Source organism: Chinchilla lanigera, unplaced genomic scaffold (assembly GCF_000276665.1).
Source record: "Chinchilla lanigera isolate Chin_1 unplaced genomic scaffold, ChiLan1.0 scaffold00029, whole genome shotgun sequence".
NCBI lineage: Eukaryota > Metazoa > Chordata > Mammalia > Rodentia > Chinchillidae > Chinchilla > Chinchilla lanigera.
In genome coordinates this window covers 15,337,478-15,356,367 of record NW_004955430.1, presented here as the reverse complement: position 1 = coordinate 15,356,367, position 18,890 = coordinate 15,337,478, and the positions used below count along the sequence as shown (strand labels likewise).

The following is an 18,890-nucleotide window of genomic DNA, read 5'->3' as shown; positions in this document are numbered from 1 at the left end:
TAGAAAACCAACATTCCCAAGTAACCACTGCCTAGAAAAAGATATATATAGATTATGACCAACATCCCAGAATCTCCTTTATTCCTCTTCCCAGTCACAGTCATTCCCCTAAATATAACTGCTATTCTGACTCCTACTTCTATAAATTAGCCCCCCTGTCCTTTCTTTTTGGGGGATGTAGGGTCTTGCTATGTAGTTCAGGCTGGCCTTGAAATCATGGTGGTTTTCCCTCCTCAGCCTCCAGAGTGCTGGGATACAGGCAGGTGCTACAACAACAGGCTTACTCTTTAGCTTTTTCTGTTTTTGAATTTATATACATGGAATAATGTATTTATATACATCAGTACTCTTGTCTTTCTCCATATTCTATTTCTGGGATTCATATATAGTGCACAGTCTTCTACATTTTTATTTCATTGTTACATAATATTCCATTGTATGAATACATCACAATTTATTTTTCAATTCCATTATACATGTATTCCCCCACACCGATAATTTTCTCTTTAAATACTGCTGGGAAGTAACAGTTGTGCAAGGTAACAAGGTGGCAGCAAAGACAAAGTTTAACACTTTGCCTAAATGTGGTATTGAAAATAAGTACATATATTGATTTAGCTTTCAGGATGACATTTCAAATTTTGAGGCTAAAAAATGACAGAAAAATAAGTATGTTTACACTGATGGGAGATACCTACAGGAAAATATACTTGATTGTTAGAGTATATTATTATCTGGTTTTGCAAAATTTGGCTCATACACTGAGTATTATTTGAATGTTATTTAAAGATGCCAATTATTTGCTCATAATTTGTGCTAGCAGAAGATATGCATAAATACAGCCTAGCTATTTTTTTAAAATTAAGAATATCAAATGTCTAACTGGATGGAAATGAAATCTTAACTTTTTTCTCTAACATAGCTTAATTTCTTATGGACAAAGCTAAGTAAGTTTCATGCCAATATCTGTAACATTTAACTTCAAGCATTGTCAGGTAAACTGTATTACAATACAATGCATTGCTTCTACTGGATGTTCCTATGGCAGGCATTTTAATTGACAAGGAACCCCCTGTTTTTTTTTTTTTTTATGTGTTTCTAATTCTGTGGGAGAAAAGAGAAGAAATCCACATACACATTTAGAAAACATTTCAATATTGCAAATCAATAAAGCAAAACAGATTTCAGTAATGTTAAGGATATGACTGGCAAAGTGAGTATTTCTTTCACTAATTCTGCTGTCTGCCAGGCACCACAAGATGGATAAGGTCCTTGTTCTCACTGAGTTTAGAGACTAGTGTGTATAGGAAGAAACAAAATTGACCATCTGTTTATAGCAAGCGGTCAGGAAATGGCCCTCTTGGTAGATCACACTGAAGAAGAGGCCTGAAGAATGAGGCTGCTGGCCACATGAAGAAATGATCATGTGGTGAGAGGCATGTAGAAAGGTCATGAACCCACGGCAAGAAGTCTGAATTTTACTTTATGTGCAGTATGAAGCCACTAAAAAATTTTAATCTGAGCAGTGACAGATCACTGCCAGCTGAAGATGAAAGCAGCCTTCAGAGATTGTTAAATCTTCCCTTTTGCGATGAAAATACTAAGTCCCAAAGACTTTATTGGTTACTTCATTCACAGGTACCTTTTAAAGGTAAACATCTAACATGGACAACAAAACAATTTAAAAATTTGACCCAAATTATCTTATTGTTCAAAAGTAATTAACATCTATCCATATCAGTAAACATTAGTAAAAAGTGACATTAGTAACCAATCCAGTCAAATTTGATAGCAAAAATACAACTAACTCATAAAACATAAACTACACACTGCATTGATTTATTTTAAAATGTACTCGATACAATTTGTAATAAAATAACTATATTCAAAAGCTTTCCAATATTATTAATTTCACTCACACAGGTACTTCTGCATATGCCTGCAATTTTAACATGGTAAGGCACAAGATTCCAGTATCTTTGGCAGGTATGGTTACTAAAGAAAATGATGTTTTCTAGTAACAGGTATGAACATGGACACAACATGTCTGACTTTTGTGCAGGTTGCTTGAGATACTAAACATAAACACAAATATTCTTAATTCTCCTGTCTACTTAACTTTGTTTAGCATGATCACTTATTTTTATTATTTTTGGTGATTCTAGTGATCGAATCCAGCCCTTTACATTTTTTTGAGATAGGGTCTTGCTAAATCAGAGTTGCCCAGGTTGGGCTTGAATTTTCCATTCTCCTGCCTGAGCATACCAAAGTACTTGGATTACAGACGTGTGCCACCCCACACAGAATTCACTTATCTTTTCATAAAACAGCCAGATCTGTAGGGAGGCAGAAACAGCCAAATTATGAATGGGCTAGCTCTATGCATTTCTACTGTAAAAACAAATATATAACCGGTTACCTAACATGTTGTACCCTGTACTTAAGATGCATGTCGTTAGAATCTCTGAGACACAGCCTTAGATACAGAGTGTCACAATATTTTCAGTGTTTTTGGTTAAAAAAATACACATATGAATATAATATATTCATTACTCTCTAAATTCTTCAGTACACTGTTAATTCTATTTAGTGTGGCACTGCGAAGAAAAACTATTTTCATAACGGAACAATGGTATACACATCTCACTGGCAGTCAAATAAATGTAAATTAAAGAAACTACAAGACAGTTTTTCATATATTAGACTCCCAGAGATTAAAAAACACTCAAAGCTGAGGACAGAATAGGAAGTCCTATGCTACCATACATTGATAGCCATGATGTGAATTAATACAATTTTTCTAGAGGCCACCCTGTCAACCTTTATCAAACACTCTACAAATATGTGCAAATTTTTCTAACCAGAAATTTCATGGGCAGAGGTCAGCATGTGGGAAGCCCTGGTCTTCAGTTCCGCAAAAAAAAAAAAAAAAAAAAATTATGTCTATGAATTTAGCCTCAAGGAGTAATTATGCAAGTATGCAATATTGATTATAACAGAAGTACTGATGAAAACCTGAATCTCCAATCACTGGAAATGGACTAAATTTTGGTATATTTATATAACATGGACTATTATGTAGCCTCAATACTTGTAATACAATTATGTTTACTGGCATCTATAATGAAAATATGTTAGGTAAAAAAAGTGAGGAAGCTGAGTAGGGATTAATTTTGGTAAAAGAAATGTGAGTGTGTGCACATTGCATGTATATTCACATATACAAAGAATAAAAATCTTCAGAGCAATACATTAAAATGGCATGACAGTTTCTGGGATAAAACTAGGTAAAAAGTTTCCCTTCTACTAGTCTGCAGTTACTTTTTATTCTATAACAAATATGCAGAATCCAAAATTTAAAACAGTAAAATACTTCACATTAAATTTTTTTTTTTTTTTTTTTTCCTCCGGTACCAGGAACCGAACTCATGACCTTGCGCTTGCCAGGCAGGCGCTTTTGCCGCTGAGCTAAATCCCCAGCCCCTCACATTAAATTTTTACAATAAAAAATACTGATCTTAGCACAGAAGTACTTATAATAAAAATGTAATCCCTGGCAAATGTAAAGCAATTTCTATTTTACAAATAAATAGATATCTGAACCATAACATTAAATATACATCTGTACTGAAAAATGAAGATGGTATTAAGAAATATTTAGACAAAAGCAGGTATAGTGGTGCATTCTTGTAATCTCAGCATTTGGGAAGTTGAGGCAGAAGGACCTAAACTTCAGGACAGCCCTGGAAACTTAGTGAGACACCTCAAAACAAAATATGGCAGTTCATTTCACTTTTTTTTTTTTGGCTATAATGATTCCTACATAAAATTTCATTAAACAGATATTTTCTCAGAGAAACACTATTATTTCCATAGGTGGTTAAATACTCAATTGAAGGTTTAATGTCATTTATGCAGAGATACAATGTAAAATATTTTAAATACTTTTGTTTTTGTGGTACTAGGAATTAAACTTAGGGCCTAGTGCATCCCAGGCAAATATTCTACCACTGAGTTATATCCTTAGCCCTTAAATACTGTACTTTGAAATAATAAAGTTATACTATACAGTAAAAAAGCCAAAAACATAAAGATCACATAAGAAATTTGATGTGCTAAAATTATACTGAATTATGCTATTAGCAAAATACAATTACTATTCAACCTATTTAAAACTGGAATGCTAAGTTTAATGGACATTATATACTTGGTAAAGTTATTCTGATTGCCTTATTAGAATTAAGGCAAATTCTGGAATAAATTGCTGAAATTGTTCATCTCTAATTTTGAAAAATTAGGCACTGAAGTGTGAGGTTTTCAAACTGATGAAGCCCTACTCTTAAAAAGTAGTAAGAAGAAATATTCCAGATCACTCTGTTGACTTTAAGCTATATTTGAGCCCTATAGTATATAGTGCTTAAGGTGTTCACAAAGGGTTCCATGTATGAGAATTTGGAAAAAAAAATCTTTTAAGTACAGTCATGCTTTAGATGAACTTTATGGTACATAGATACCACAGATAACCATAGCTACATAGATAACCAAAGGGAATTTTTTGTGAACATCTACCCCATTAATTTTCCCTGACATCTACAACTTCTCTGGTTCATTCTTGAGTACTGGGAAATATTCTGTAAATCAAACTGAGCAAAGGTGAGGGTAGAAGAGGGAAAAAACCCCAAGAAAACCCTTAATGTAGACTATTTAGCACAGTACAGTACTGCAACACAGAAAGGCACAGAAACTGTACTTTTAAATTATTAATAATAAACATCCTTGTGTCAACAGCTTTCTCCCTAAAGTATCCATCTATAAAATTCAGTTTCTTTTTTTTAAATTAGATTTTATTGGCACATTTTAGATATATGTGATGATCACATTCATCATAGAGAATTTGTACCTGTACAAGATATAACTTTTTTTCCCATTCGCCTACCCTCCCTTTGACTCCTCTTCCTCCTCTCCCCATTTACAAAACTTTGTTTCCATGTTTTCCTTCTTTTTTTACGTTTCTTTTTTTTCCTTTCTCCCTTCAGTTTCTAAAATTGAAAAATAAGAAGATGGCAATTTGCTTTTAAACACCTCTTTCATTTTTCTATTAAGTGTCCATTTAAATTATGATTCAAGTTACCAAACAATTTTTGTTTTTCCTTGGAGGTTGTCAAGTCCAATTCAGTCAAAGGAGGGATTCCATTTTTTCTGGTACTATTCTTGCCAGGCAGTAATTCAGCTTTATCTTGAAAGTTCCTAGTAAAGGGAAACCTTCTCAGAAACAGAGCTAGTGAAAAGTGGACTGCCTAATGGTGGGTTAGATTTTCCCTGTAACAAATATTCCTATAACTAACATCCTGTTTCCATTTTTATGTGATTTAGCCATCCTAGATAAAATCTAACTACAGATACAGTACAGATATTATACTCCTACAAATGTCTCTTTAAGAACAAGAACCTTAGCTCCCACAGTTTTTTAGCCAGTCAAAAGCCCTCAGATTCCACTTATATAAAGTAAGCCAGATTTCTCTTTCCTATCTTGTATCATGACTTTTTTGGGTGATTTTCAATGAAATAATATTTAGTCAAGTTAAAGTCTATCTTGATAGCTTTTGGCCACTTTTTCACTCCACCAAGGCCTTTTCAGAAACTCAATCATTTTACTCACTTTACTAGGTCCACCTTCCATTTCTGTGAAATTTATAAGTGTGCTATGTGGAACTGGGCTTTCAGAGACACTATCCACACACTTTCAGAGACATCTATTATGATGTACAGGTTGCACCAGAGTTACGAGCACAACTACCTGGTCTAAGTTTCTCATCCTCTTCCTCACCCTGTACATCTCTTACTAAAGAGGCTCTCAGAGAAAGGTTCCTAATCACTGGAAACAGAACAGATATTTCAGGTGATTATGGGCTAGTCTAAATAGCATGGAAAGATTTAAGTTCCCAACCAGTAAAAAGAGAAAGTATTAAATCTAATATGGCTTTGTATGGAAAACCTACCAAATGCAAGCTCTGGGTGGTCAGCAGTGCCCCCAAACCCTGTCAACAAAGACACTGTATAATATAGTAAGAATCAGAGGTTTTAGGACATGGTTTAAACCCTGACACTGGGATTTGCTTATTGCATAATGCTGGGAGTGTCAGTTTCTCTGTGCCATGATTTCTTCATCAGTAAATCAGTATGATTATAGTTACCGCTTTGGTTTAGCATCAAAGGAATGAAAAGAAGAAAAGGACGAGAAGTTGAAAGAAAGGAAGGGATGGTGAAGGGGAAGGGTATTCTTGGTTTTGAAACTATTTACTACAATTTACAACTCAAACTTTTATTTCTTTCTGCACTGAGAAATGAAGTCACGGATGGATGAGATTTCTTTCCTGGTGATCAGTGCATAGAGTCAGTGTTCGCAGGTCTTTTCCTCTGCCAGAATGTAGAACAAATGCTTATGGAGTGAACAAAACATTCAAAAGACAGTAGGTAGGAATGTAAAGGATTCTTAAAAGTATATAATCTCATCTTGTATATTTTGGTTTTACTGCACTCTTGTATGTTCTTGAGACATGAACATGGATGAGTCTACATTAATCAGTTTTACTAACAGGCTACTATAAACACAGGGGTACTCAATATAAATAAATAAAAGATACATGTGTATTCCCCCTACTCCCATGCTAAGGGACTGAACCCAGGGCCTTGTTTATGTTAAATACACATTCTACCCCATTAGTTTTCTTTCTCTCTCTCTCCCTCCCTTTCTCTCCTTCCCTCTCCCTTTCTGTGGTACTGGAGATTGAGTCCAGGGAATACTGAGCTACATGTCAGCTTTTTTTTTTTTTTGAGAAAGTGTTTTGTTAAGTTGTCCAAGCTGTTCTTGAAGTTTTAATCCTTTTGCTCCAGCATCTGGAGAAGATAGGACTGAAGACATGCCCCACTGTGTGTGTGTCTAGCTTCTCAGAAATACTTTTTGACTAAATTCTGTTGGCACAATTTTTAAGTTGCTGTGAACCATCGAGCCCATTCTAGAGCATGTACACCACACCTGAGCAGCTGGACTGTGGAGGGGTTGAAACTCAGAGCCATAGTTGCTGCTATCAGCATGCTTGGTGAGGCTCCTTCTACTTTTACCTGCTCCTGAGGTTGTCTCCATCTATGACTCCAGCGAGAGGCTCTTTTGGTTCTCTAGTTTCTAGGGCTGTTCCTGGCTCAGACTTGACCTCCCATTTGTACCCGTAATAGCTGATATTTTTGTTACATTAAAATATGTACCACAGAAAGGAGATGAGGAAGGATGAGAAAAAGCATCAAAGTATGAATAAAAAGTTCAGGCAGGGGAATAGCCTGTAACTTTTCATGTTCTATTTTCTTTTAAATATTGTGTATTCCTAGATATGTATATTTTAAAAATATATGCATATATAACTATATATATCTAATATGTTTTAAAATTTCATACTGACCTTAGGGGGTTTAAATGGATAGTCTGGTGAAAAGGTAATATCAAGAAAGAACACTCCTCCTTCATAAACAGATCCTGGGGGTCCCAATATAGTTGACCTCCATTCATAAATGTTGTCTCCTTTGGGTCCAGCACTGAAATAAGACATACAAATGAAATCTGCTTAGAAATTATATAAAGTCTGAGTTTTAAAAAAATCAATTTAAGGTAGTAATAAATGGAGCAAGTCTATAAAAATATAACAAAGTCAACAGATTCATTCTCTACTATGATTCATATGTTAACATGATTATTCTAGAAATGAAATAGGTTGGTATCACTTAATAAATAAAATAGAACCAAGAAGATTCTGTTGTGCCAATCACAAACCTAAGCTTATGGAACAAAAGATTCCAAGGATCAGAGGTAGGACCACAAATGATTAAACATGACATTATTTGTAAGTCTTGGAAGGGCAGAAATAGCTTTGGGGCCAAAGAGATAAAATTCCAAAGCTATAAAAACCACTAGAGAACAGTCTAAACTCTTTTACTAATAACTGAGAGTACAAATGAGGTTCAGGGAGATCAGTAAATAAACATAATTCACAAGACTCAGCTCAACATCATATCCAGTCAGGATCTTCTTTATTGCTCCCTTACCCTAGAGACTCCCAGGCTTCCCAACATCACCCCTTGTCATGAGCCATGTGGTCTGTAAATACGATATATCGTTTAGTTTTACAACTATTTTTTAACTATTACGTTTTCCCTCCCTAGAAGGGAAATTCCTTGAGGTACACATTTTGTTTTGTTCTTAGTGCTCTGTAAGTACATGTTTATGTTGCTAGCAAAGCAAAAGAAGTCACATGGTTAGTAGTTGCCAAAACGTGCTTCCGAGTTGCAGAGACATTCACTGAGGAAAATAAGTCCATATGAGCCAAGTGAGTTGTATTAGTTCTTTCAAGTGAATAGAAGGGCAAAATGAGATTAGAATTAGGCTTTTGGGGTTTTGGGGTAGCTCAGTGGTGGCACACTTGCCTAGCATGCACGAGATTCTGGGTTTGCTCTCCTGTACTGGGGCGGAAAAAAAAGCAGCTTTCCAATGTTTTCTTTCCCGCTTCATCACGGTATTACCTAAATCTAATAACTAGAAATTCTCATACCCTGTAGCAAAATAGAAACCCAGTAAGAGCTTGGGAAATCCTTAGTTTCTTTTCTCAATAAATTTTTAATTCCTTTTCTCTATTTTGAAATTAGTTCATATCTACCAAAATTCATTGTTGAGCAGTATATCAAAAGAACATTTTTCACAACAAAGTTGAGATTCTTCCAGGAATGCAAGGATCACTTAATAACAAAATTATTAATGTAATTAAGCTCACTAACATCAAAGTAGAAAAGAAACCGATAATGTCACTGGATGCAGAAGAAGGGCCAACAGGCTTCAGCAGCCATTTATTTGTGATTTAACAAACAAAACTAAAACAAATAGAAAAACTTTAGAATTTGAATATAAGTAAACTTCTTTAACCTGATAAAGGACATCTACCAAAAAGTCTCAGCAGCTATTGCATTTAATGGTAAAATATTCCTTTTACGCGGAGGAACAGCATATAGATGCCTGCCTTGTAATTGGTACTGTGCTAGAGACTGTATTCATTAAAGTATGAAAAACCCAAAGAAAAAAACAGGCATATGCGTTGGGATGGAAAAAAAACCTTAGCATTTATAGTATGTATGTATGCAAAACACCATCTATATACAATTTATTAAATTTAATAAAAATTTAACAGTATGGCTGATATAAGATCAATATCCACATAAAAACTTCATTTCAATATACCAGCAGAACTGGAAAATGTGTAAAATTTACTGAAATACACTCAAAAGTGTAAAATAAATGGAGAGTGATATCACGTAGATGGGTAAGGAGATCTGACATCTTAGAAAGGTTAATTTTCTCCATTTTAAATTATTATAATTCCAATTAAAAGTCCAAAACATTTTTTAAAAAATGAAACAGACAAACTTATTCAGATGAATAATACACATGCTTACTCCCAATGCTATGATTAGACCCAGTATGAATAATGAGTTATCAGAAGAAGAAGCTTAAAAGCAAAGTAAATTAAAGGTTTATAGTTACAAAATTATTTCAAGAAGATGAAGCAAGTTAAAAGCACATAGAATATACAGGAAATAATTAGCATGAATTCATTTCCCAAATATGAAGATATAATTTCTCAGAGTCATTCTGAAGAATCTTAAGATGATCTTCCAAGTACGGTAACCATAGTTATGTATATAATGAATGCCATTAATAGTGAACCTTTCAGAGCTTTCAATTATACAATATACAGCCCACTGTAGCACAGTGTTACAGGTTCGCCACCACTGATGTAGGAGAATATAGAGTCGTCAAATATTGCTGTCAAGGAAGGAACTCAAAAGTAGAAGACAGGAGATTCTTCACCAAGAAGTACATTGTCTATAGAAAAAGTAAATTCAATTTGTTCCCATTCCAAGTTTTATCTGGCTCTCAGAACTCCAAATTTTGTTGTTCCTTTGAACTTAATTATCTATGCAATTATTGTAATTGTCTATGCAGATATCAGCAGTGGACTAAAACAACAAAGCTAATAATACTGATGGTTTATACTATAAAAGTCTTTTTAAGAAATAGCCAGCAGTGTTTCCACAGGCTGAATATTAAACCTAGATCCCTATCTCTCACCTGTTACAAGAGAAACACGTGATCTGCTGGAAGATAAAATAGGTAAAACTCTTGTAGACATAAGTATAGGCAAAGACTTTATGAACAAAACCCTGATTGCAGAAAATATTAAAAACAATCAACAACTGAGAGCTCATCATACTAAAAAGCTTTTACACAGAAAAAGAAAGTGCCAAGACAGTGAAGCAACAACTCACAGAAAAGAAAAAAAAATTTTTGTACCAGCTATTCCTTTGACAAAGGACTAATACCCTGATTATATAAAAAACTACAAAAAATTAAAAATCAGACCTCCAAAATTTAAAGCCTAAATTCAAAAATGGACATCTGAAATGAACAGACACTTCTTGCATGAAGTACAAACAGTGAATAAATATATGAAAAAATGTTCAACATCACTGGTCATTTAAGAGATGCAAATTAAAACAACACTGAGATTCCAGTGTAACTATCACCAAGAAATCAATCAATAACAAATGCTAGTGAGGCTGTAGGGAAAAAGGAACTCTTTACAATGTTGGTGGGAGTGTAAATTGGTACAACCAATATAAAAATCAGTATGGAGATTGCTCAAAGAACTAAAACTATAAGTTCCATTTGACCCAGCTATTCCCCTTCCAGGCATTTTCCTGAAAGAATTTAAAGCATCATATCACAGCAATATTTATGCACACCCAAGTTTATTAGCGGCACAGTTTATAATAGATAAATCTTGGAAACAGTCTAGGAAGCCATCAATAGATGAGTGTATAAAGGAAATGTGGTTTTGATATACAATGGAGTATTACTCTGCCATAACTAAGGATAAACTTGAATCATTTGTAGGCAAATGGATGCACGTCAAGACCATAATTTAAAATGAAATAAATTAGACAGATATGTTTAAATATCACACTGTTTCTCCTGTGTGAGAAATCAAAGGCATAAATAAGGACCAAAACGGACAATAGATATTGGGAAGAAGGAAGAAAATCACTTCTGTCCAAAGTCTTCATTTCAAAATTGATAAAATAAGGATCAGAAAAGTGAAGTGCTTTACACAAGGCAACATGCATACAAGAAAGTCTGACCCCTCTAATTTTAAAGTGGAAGCTCATGTCTGCCCATTCAGATAGGAGGACTTGGTGAAAAATGAGAACAAAAACAAAAATAAAAACAAATGCATCTGTAAACACACACACACACACACACACACACACGCACGCACGCACGCATGCACACACCCCGACACTGTCACCTAGCTCCAAGACCTAGTATTACTGTTCTCTTCTACTAAGGTCAGCACATAGGAGGAAGTTAAATTGACCAGAAGATGACCAGCAAAAGGGATTAGCACATACAGACACTTTATAAAAATTGTTGAAGACTAGCAAATATGTATCTTTGGCAAAACACTAGCTTGTCAGAATAGTGGTAAAGAAAGTGTGCTTCACACAAATAAGGGCCAAAATGGATGGCAGATACTGGGAAGTAGGAAGAAAATGGTCAAATGGGAAGGAAAACAGGGAGGGGCAGAGGAAGGGAAGGAAGGGAAAAGGAGAAAAGGAGAAAAAATGGAAATAAAGTTTTTCTAAATAAACAGAGAGAAAAAAAGTTGAAGGGAGGTAAGGGGAATGGGGACAAAAAGAAGAATCAAGATATATTACGCGCAGGTACAAATTCCCTATGATTAATGTGACCACTATGTACATCAAAAGTATACCAATAAAGTTAATTTTAAAAAAGCACGCTTCAAATCCAGAGAGCCAGAGTCCGAATCTTGGTTCTGTCACTAACTTAGAGAAAATTTAATTTCTTAATGTTTCACTTCCCTCATCTTTGAAAGACTGGCTATCTCACAGAGTTGATGTGAGCACTTAATGAGCTAAAATATGAAAAGTACTTATTAAAACAGTTCCTGCCTCATCAGTAGTGAATATATAAGTTTATGCTATTATTATAATCTAGCTAAGTGAGGAACTAGAAGGACTGAATCAAGGACCTGAAGCTTGCCTCTCCTTGACCACTGAACTCAAGGCTTGGGAATTGGAAGTTTCTCCTTAAAGGCTCTGTATACTATACTTGTATGACCTCATGCATGCTACTGCCTCTTGGTCTCCAGTACTTTTCCGTATTAAATGCTGGGCTCATGAGAGAAATCGACAAGTGACTGCTAAGTTCTACTTTTCTTGGTTTGCAATTAGTAGAACAGCTTTAGTTTCTCATCTTCTACCCTGTAACAATACTGAAAGCACCTGGCCCAACTTCCTATATACTCTGTAACAAAGGCTTTAAATTCATGTGCTTGAGCAGGCACAGTGGCAATGTCTCTTAATTACAACATGCTGGGATATTGAAGCAGTAGAGTCATAAGTTAAAGTCCTTCCTGGGCTACTTAGCTAGACCCTGTCTCAAAATAAAAAAAATAAAAAGGCATGAAGATGTAGCACAGTCAGAGTGCCCAAGGTTTGATCCCTAGTACCATATACACACGTGTCATTCTCTTACCTCCATGAGACACACACTACCAAAAACAGCAAATTAAAAAATAGAGAAAACTTCCTTTCTCACCCAATTTAGGAGAGAAAGGCTAAATGTTAGCACTACAAGATAGGAAAGGTGCTAGGTGGCTAAAATAGACCCCATAAATAATAACAACACAAAAAATACTGACAGATGGCTAACTGATGATGTATTTAGTTGACCTAATTCAAAACTTCCTGAGTACTCAAGGAAATGAAGATTCCCCATAGGACCAAAATACTGTCTATGGGGTACTGAGATTTATCTTCAACAGTTACCCACCCTTTCCCCCGTGTACATTATATGTAGGGCACTGCTGTGTGATCTGGGCAAGACAAGAACAGTGCTGATTTCCAAGGGGCTTCCCACATAGGCAAGATGAAAGAGGCAAGATGTACTTGTTTCGAGGGATCCATAATCAAGACCCTATCGAAGCCTTGCATAAACAATGATTTCATGGCCTGGTGGATAGGTTTCTTTGCCCTGTCTTACATTACAGCATTATCAAGTTTCATTTCAGCAGTGACTCGAGGAAAGGAACTACTAGGCTCTCTCAGAATGCACAGGTTTTGGGAACGAGGTGTTTCCACAGGTGTTTCCAACATTAACTGCACAAGGAAAGGCTTTAGCAAAGGGGGGGCAATTATGGTAGGCTGGAAAAGTAAGGGAGACTTTAACAGGTACAAGAAGATAAAGTATAACAGGTCAAACAACAGGTCAAAGGCATTTCATGGGAAAAAAGCAGGGAGGAGGAATGTAGGTTGCTTCTTGGGAGAATAGTAAATACACATGCGAGGATGCCTATGGTTAGAGATGACACTAAACATTATAAAAAAGTGGAAACATAGTCTGGAGACTTAGGGCTTTCAAATTTGTTGCTCCTAGGTGCTCTTGGCTCCACTATAGTCTTTTGGGATCACTACACCCCTTGCTCTCACCCCACTGAACAACAAGGGAAATTCCACTGTGTATATGTACTTGTGTGAGAGAGATTTCTTCAAATGGTCTCTGAAAAGAGTCCACTGCTTTAAAAAAGGCAGCTTATACCACCCAAAGAACTGTCGCATGCTGTCCGAAGAGACAGTCATGCATGCACCATCGGTGGTTCAAGATGCCCAATGGCAACATGTAAGAAATATGGTCGTGTCATGAATGTGTTAAAAGGTGTCAGGCACTGATGGAAAGTTCTAAGTAGGGAATACATAATGAAACAGGTGTGCTTACAAGATCAATCATTTACTGAGCATCTTTTATATGCCAGATAAGGTACTATAAACTTTCGATACCTCTCAAACCTCAGTTCTTACCTTATCTATAAGAAGGAGAACTTTATCTTATAAGGGTCTGCTATGGTTTTTATCTATGGTCCCCCAAACCTCATGCAATCATAAGTGGGGCTTTTCGGAGATGGCTGGATTGAGGGTGTGTGCTGCTGGGATTTGAGAGGTCCCTGCCCCCTGGTGTGGGTGACATTGCTCAAAGGGCAGGTAGCCTAGATGAAATACAAAACCAGGCTTGATTGCTGCTGCTCACTGTTTTTTCACTGCTGCTGTTGCTTCTGCTGCCTTCTGCCTGCCCTGCTTTGCCATGGGTTGTTTCTCCTTCCAACGCCCCTCTGCCATGCCACCCTGACTTGGAGCCAGCTGACTACGGACTGAAAGCTCTACAAATGGTGAACTGAAGTAAACTTTCCTTCTTTAACTTTGTATTGCACGTATCTTGTCTCAACAACAAGAAAAGTAACCAAGACAGGGTCTCCTAAGAATGAGATGTTTTACATATCTACTGTGTTAAGTGTAGTGCCTGGAAAAGAGTGGACTCTCTAAAAATATTAGCTTGCTATTGCTGCTCTGTATGTGATGTATTTGTTTACCTTCTGGGTTGAATTGTCTGCATAATTGTGAAGTTTAATGAGATAATAAAGCATGATGACCAAAGTTTTTAGAAAACAGTAAACACTGAAATGCACATTTAAGAAAACGTGTTGAATGTAACTTCCCTATTTTTGTGTGCAAACACTAAATTTTATTTCTGTATGTCCTAACATTTATAAGGTGTTATTTTGCTGCCCAGTTGTGTAATTCTCAAAAACAGTGCCAGGTCTTCTATAGTTTTTCTCAGAATTCTTGGGCTTACAAGTACTATATGTATCCTAAAAAAAAAGAATGTTATAAAATAAAAGGATTTATTTCTGTAAAAAATATATTAACTATTATTATTAATGTATATTCCTTGGCATTGCTACTCTGAAAACCTAAATGGTACCTGACGCTAAAGCTCAAGGAAGCTCAAGGGTTTGACAACAGTTACACAATAGTAGAACTGAGTTTCAAAACCAAATAAGCATTCAAAAGCTAATCCTTTCATGCATTTTTGCTGATAGCAAGGTTTACGGTAGACTAGAAGTAGGAAAAATGGAGAACCATGACAGAATAGCACAAACTGAATAGTGTCATAAGCTAAATGTAGCTTCCTGCATTTCTTTTAAGAGACTAGAACTGGTAAAATTACAAACAAATGCCAATAAACAGCAAATTAGAGATATGGTCTGAAGAAAGCCTGTATCCTAATACCGGATACACTTAGCTGTTTAGCTAACTATATAACACTGAGTTAGCTATTTAGCAAATTAACAATAGTTAACTCTGAAAAAAAAGTTAATCTCTGGATAGGTATATCAAGTTGACAAAGCACTTTCATATGCATCATCTAAGTTTCATTACAGCTATGTGATAGGATTATTATTCTCAAATGAGATTGCTCTGCTTACTTTTTACATTCTTAAAGCTCTATTTAATCTCATAAACCTAGATTTCCTAACACCTTTCAGTGGCTTTGTGGTTTTTCTGTCTTTTGCATTTTTGGGGAGCCTTCGGGGGTTTGTTTTAAGTCCAGGCCCTCAATGTCATGCATAGATTTCCTCTCCTATCCTTCTTTCTTCCCTTCAACCCATTCCCAAAGGCTGGGAACAGGGAGGGTGGGATGGCACAGGTTTATCTGTCCTTAGAGAAAGGACAGGTAACTAAAAGATGAAGTTTACTTTTTGGCCTTTGATATATTCACAAAATGTACTGTTCTTAATAAAATGAGTTTTCCTTCACCCCCAGTCATTTGTGTATTTCTAACAGGACTCCTGTTAAGAAGTCTACTAAATTCCTGATTACACAGCTGTAAAGAATGTTTATTTTTTAAAAAGAAAGAAAATGAAAGTATCTAGAAACACTGTGTTTCTTCAAATACAAGAGTGGAATTATGATAGCACTTTCATATCTCACAGTCCACTATTCAACAACTTAGTTGTCTAACGACGGTCTATCATGTCCTAGTTTTCATGTGAGATTTTGCAGTCTTCCCTCTTAAAACATTCATAGAAATGACTTCTAAAACTCAACTTGGTGATATAATACTATAGAAGTTCATTGGTTATGAAATCTAAATCAATTGTCTACAGTAACTAGTATTGCCTTTCAGATTTCAGCCAGTGCCTTCTCTCTTTGTAAGCAAAACAAAGACAGATTTTACGGAGTGGTTGTTTAAGAACAATTTGTAGTATCCCTTAATAATCACTGTCAACCCGTGTTATCTTTGAGGGATTTAGTGGTTTTTGCTTTTGGCAATGCTGCAGTGGTGACAGTAACTTACACTGCCCATTCCCATCTCACAGTGTGTGCTACACTGGGTTGTTGGCTGCCAAGCAGATTTAATTTATCCACTTCTCACTTTGTATTAACCTTTGAATAATACAGCACAGCTGAGGCTGCTGTAAGAAACAAACTGAGGAATGAATAATTAAAAACACCTTCTCAGTCTTGGCAAGACCAATCTCTAACCATTAGGGGGGCTTTAATTGTGTCTGAACTAAGCATTAAAAGGCTAATTGTACTTTTTATAAAATGAAACAAATGCTAAGGACATAGCGTGGGTATAATATATGTAGCATATGAAAGTAAAGCTCTGAAAGCACTAAGTGATTAATTTAAATGAAAATGTAAGGATGGTCTGATTCCTAAAACATGTCTTCAGAAAATGGGCACTCTTTCTGTATACGAACAGAAAAAAAAAAATACTCTATAAAAAGCTATTACTGTTTGATGCAGGTGAACTGTCTGGAGTAGCATTTGAAAGGACAAATGTTAAAGCTGAAACAAAGGTTGAGAACAGAATATATTACAGGAAAACCCTATCTCTTTTGATTCTGTCAAGTGCCTATGCCAGCTGGGCTTCTTTGCTTTGATGGATTTCATTTTCCTTCGGGAAGATCAAAACCCCAAAGCAAATTTCTAATATTTATGTGTTAAGATTACAAAATGGTCAGTGATATTCCACATACTTATTAAAATGTTGTCAGTATCTAATATCATTTTCAAACCCAAGAGTACTCCACTTAAGAGTTGGAAACTGTCAATTATCTCTTTCAAGACCTCCAATAAAGAACATAAAACTCTCTAAATCAAAGAGGGTGGTTTTCCCCATTACTTTAAACACTACATTTAAACTCTGTATGTTTAATTTTTCTAGTACTAGAATTTTTTTTTTTGCTCATTGTCATTTTATTTTGGTAAATTTAAGGTCTTCTCTATTTCTGTTCAAAACAACATGTACTAGTTTCTTTCTAAGAATAACTTTTCAGGTATACTCCTGGAAAGTTAGAGAAGTAGAAACTTTTTTTCTATATTAATTTTATGATTTTTGAAATGACTTATATTCCATTTTTATGTTTCTTTTTATCCTCTGGATCTTCTCTAGCTTTTTGTATATGTAACTTAAAGATGATTCTCTACACATAATAGATAAAGGATGAGCAGATCAGAACAGAATTGGATTTTCTATTTAGTACACCACTGGTATCTTTTATAGACGAGTTGTCCCTAGAGGGCAGGCACTATGTCTGGCCCATATTTGCAACACAGGCATCTAAAGGGTCTCTGGAACAAATACTCACAGAACATAGTTTGACTGAAAGTGTGAATACACTTGCAATACTGACCAAAATATACTGAGGACAGAGTAGGTACTGAATATATGATTAACTGGGGTTTTCCTTTTTTGGGGGGGCATACTATTTTTAAAAAATAAGTATTATTTTAAAAATCAGATTTACAGAAACATTTTAAAGTTCCACATCCAACTGGGTGAAGGGTATGTAGAAATGCTCTGCAGTACCTTTCTAACTTTCCTATAAATCTAAAGATATTACAAAATAAAACGTTAATTTGAGAAATTAGTACGGAGATAACGTTGTCTTTCCTAAGTTTCCTTTAATGAAAAGCTTTGATCCTTTATTGTTTTTTGAAGAAAATGTTTAACACTTAAAGTATATGATTAATAATCCAATTCTCTACATGGAGATTTCCCAGAATACTGTCAAATGTTTTACATTAGCTATGTCTACTAACATTAGAAATATGACAATGCTTACCAGTAGTGTAACATATCAAAATGTAAATTGTTTGTTATATGGGAGGACTGTGAAGTGTGACAAGAGTGAAGATGAGGACATGCCAGCTGGATCTGCTGTCATATACATTCAAGTTAAACTGTCTGAACTGCTTGGTCCTTTGGTCCTCAGATCCTCAAACCCTCCACGATATGCTACTTTTTAATTTTTTTGATAAACTGAATGAAAATGGATATAGAATAAAGATTAGCCAGGACATCAATGACAACTTTCCAGTGACATAGGTCATGATATTTTAGGAACTCAAAACACTTTCCCAAATATACAGTGGCTATAGAGGACCTATGTCATGCAAGAATTTGAAGCAAATGGGTCAATGAAGCACTTCACAGAAATAATATAAAAACCTTAGAAATAGCTAAGATTTGGCCAATGGCCACTTATCAGTTCTGGAAAGCAGGCCACACTACTGCCTAGATATCCATTCCTGGAACTTCCTCTAAGAAGTACCACAGAATGAATCACTCACCACCACAGTTTTAATGTTAACCTTTCTGATAGCTGTTTAAAACCATTTTTTCATACTGGACTCTGAAAGTATCTTCTTCCTCTGCATACCTGCTTGCCAAATGTCTTCTCATGAATTTCAGTGTATAGTGAAAACCAGTTTGAGGAGAAATTTTAGGAAAAAAAAAAACTGAGATTAATGAGGTAGCACTTACTCCAGCATTCCTATGTGTTTAATCACTTATCTCCTGAGTCTTGGACATATACAGACAGCAAAATGAAGACATGAAAGAGAAAAGAAAGGAAAGAAAAGAT

General features: G+C 35.3%; 1 protein-coding gene across 2 annotated transcripts in view; it reads right to left on the bottom strand.

Annotated features, from left to right (window-relative positions):
• Ube2e2 (ubiquitin-conjugating enzyme E2E 2) overlaps nucleotides 1–18,890 on the bottom strand; it is a 319,892-nt gene that overhangs the window by 85,897 nt on the left and 215,105 nt on the right. For both annotated transcript variants that reach the window (XM_005387474.2, XM_005387475.2), the window contains one exon: nucleotides 7,455–7,587. In XM_005387474.2, coding sequence (XP_005387531.1) covers nucleotides 7,455–7,587 — 133 coding nt within the window. The remainder of the gene's footprint in view (nucleotides 1–7,454; nucleotides 7,588–18,890) is intronic.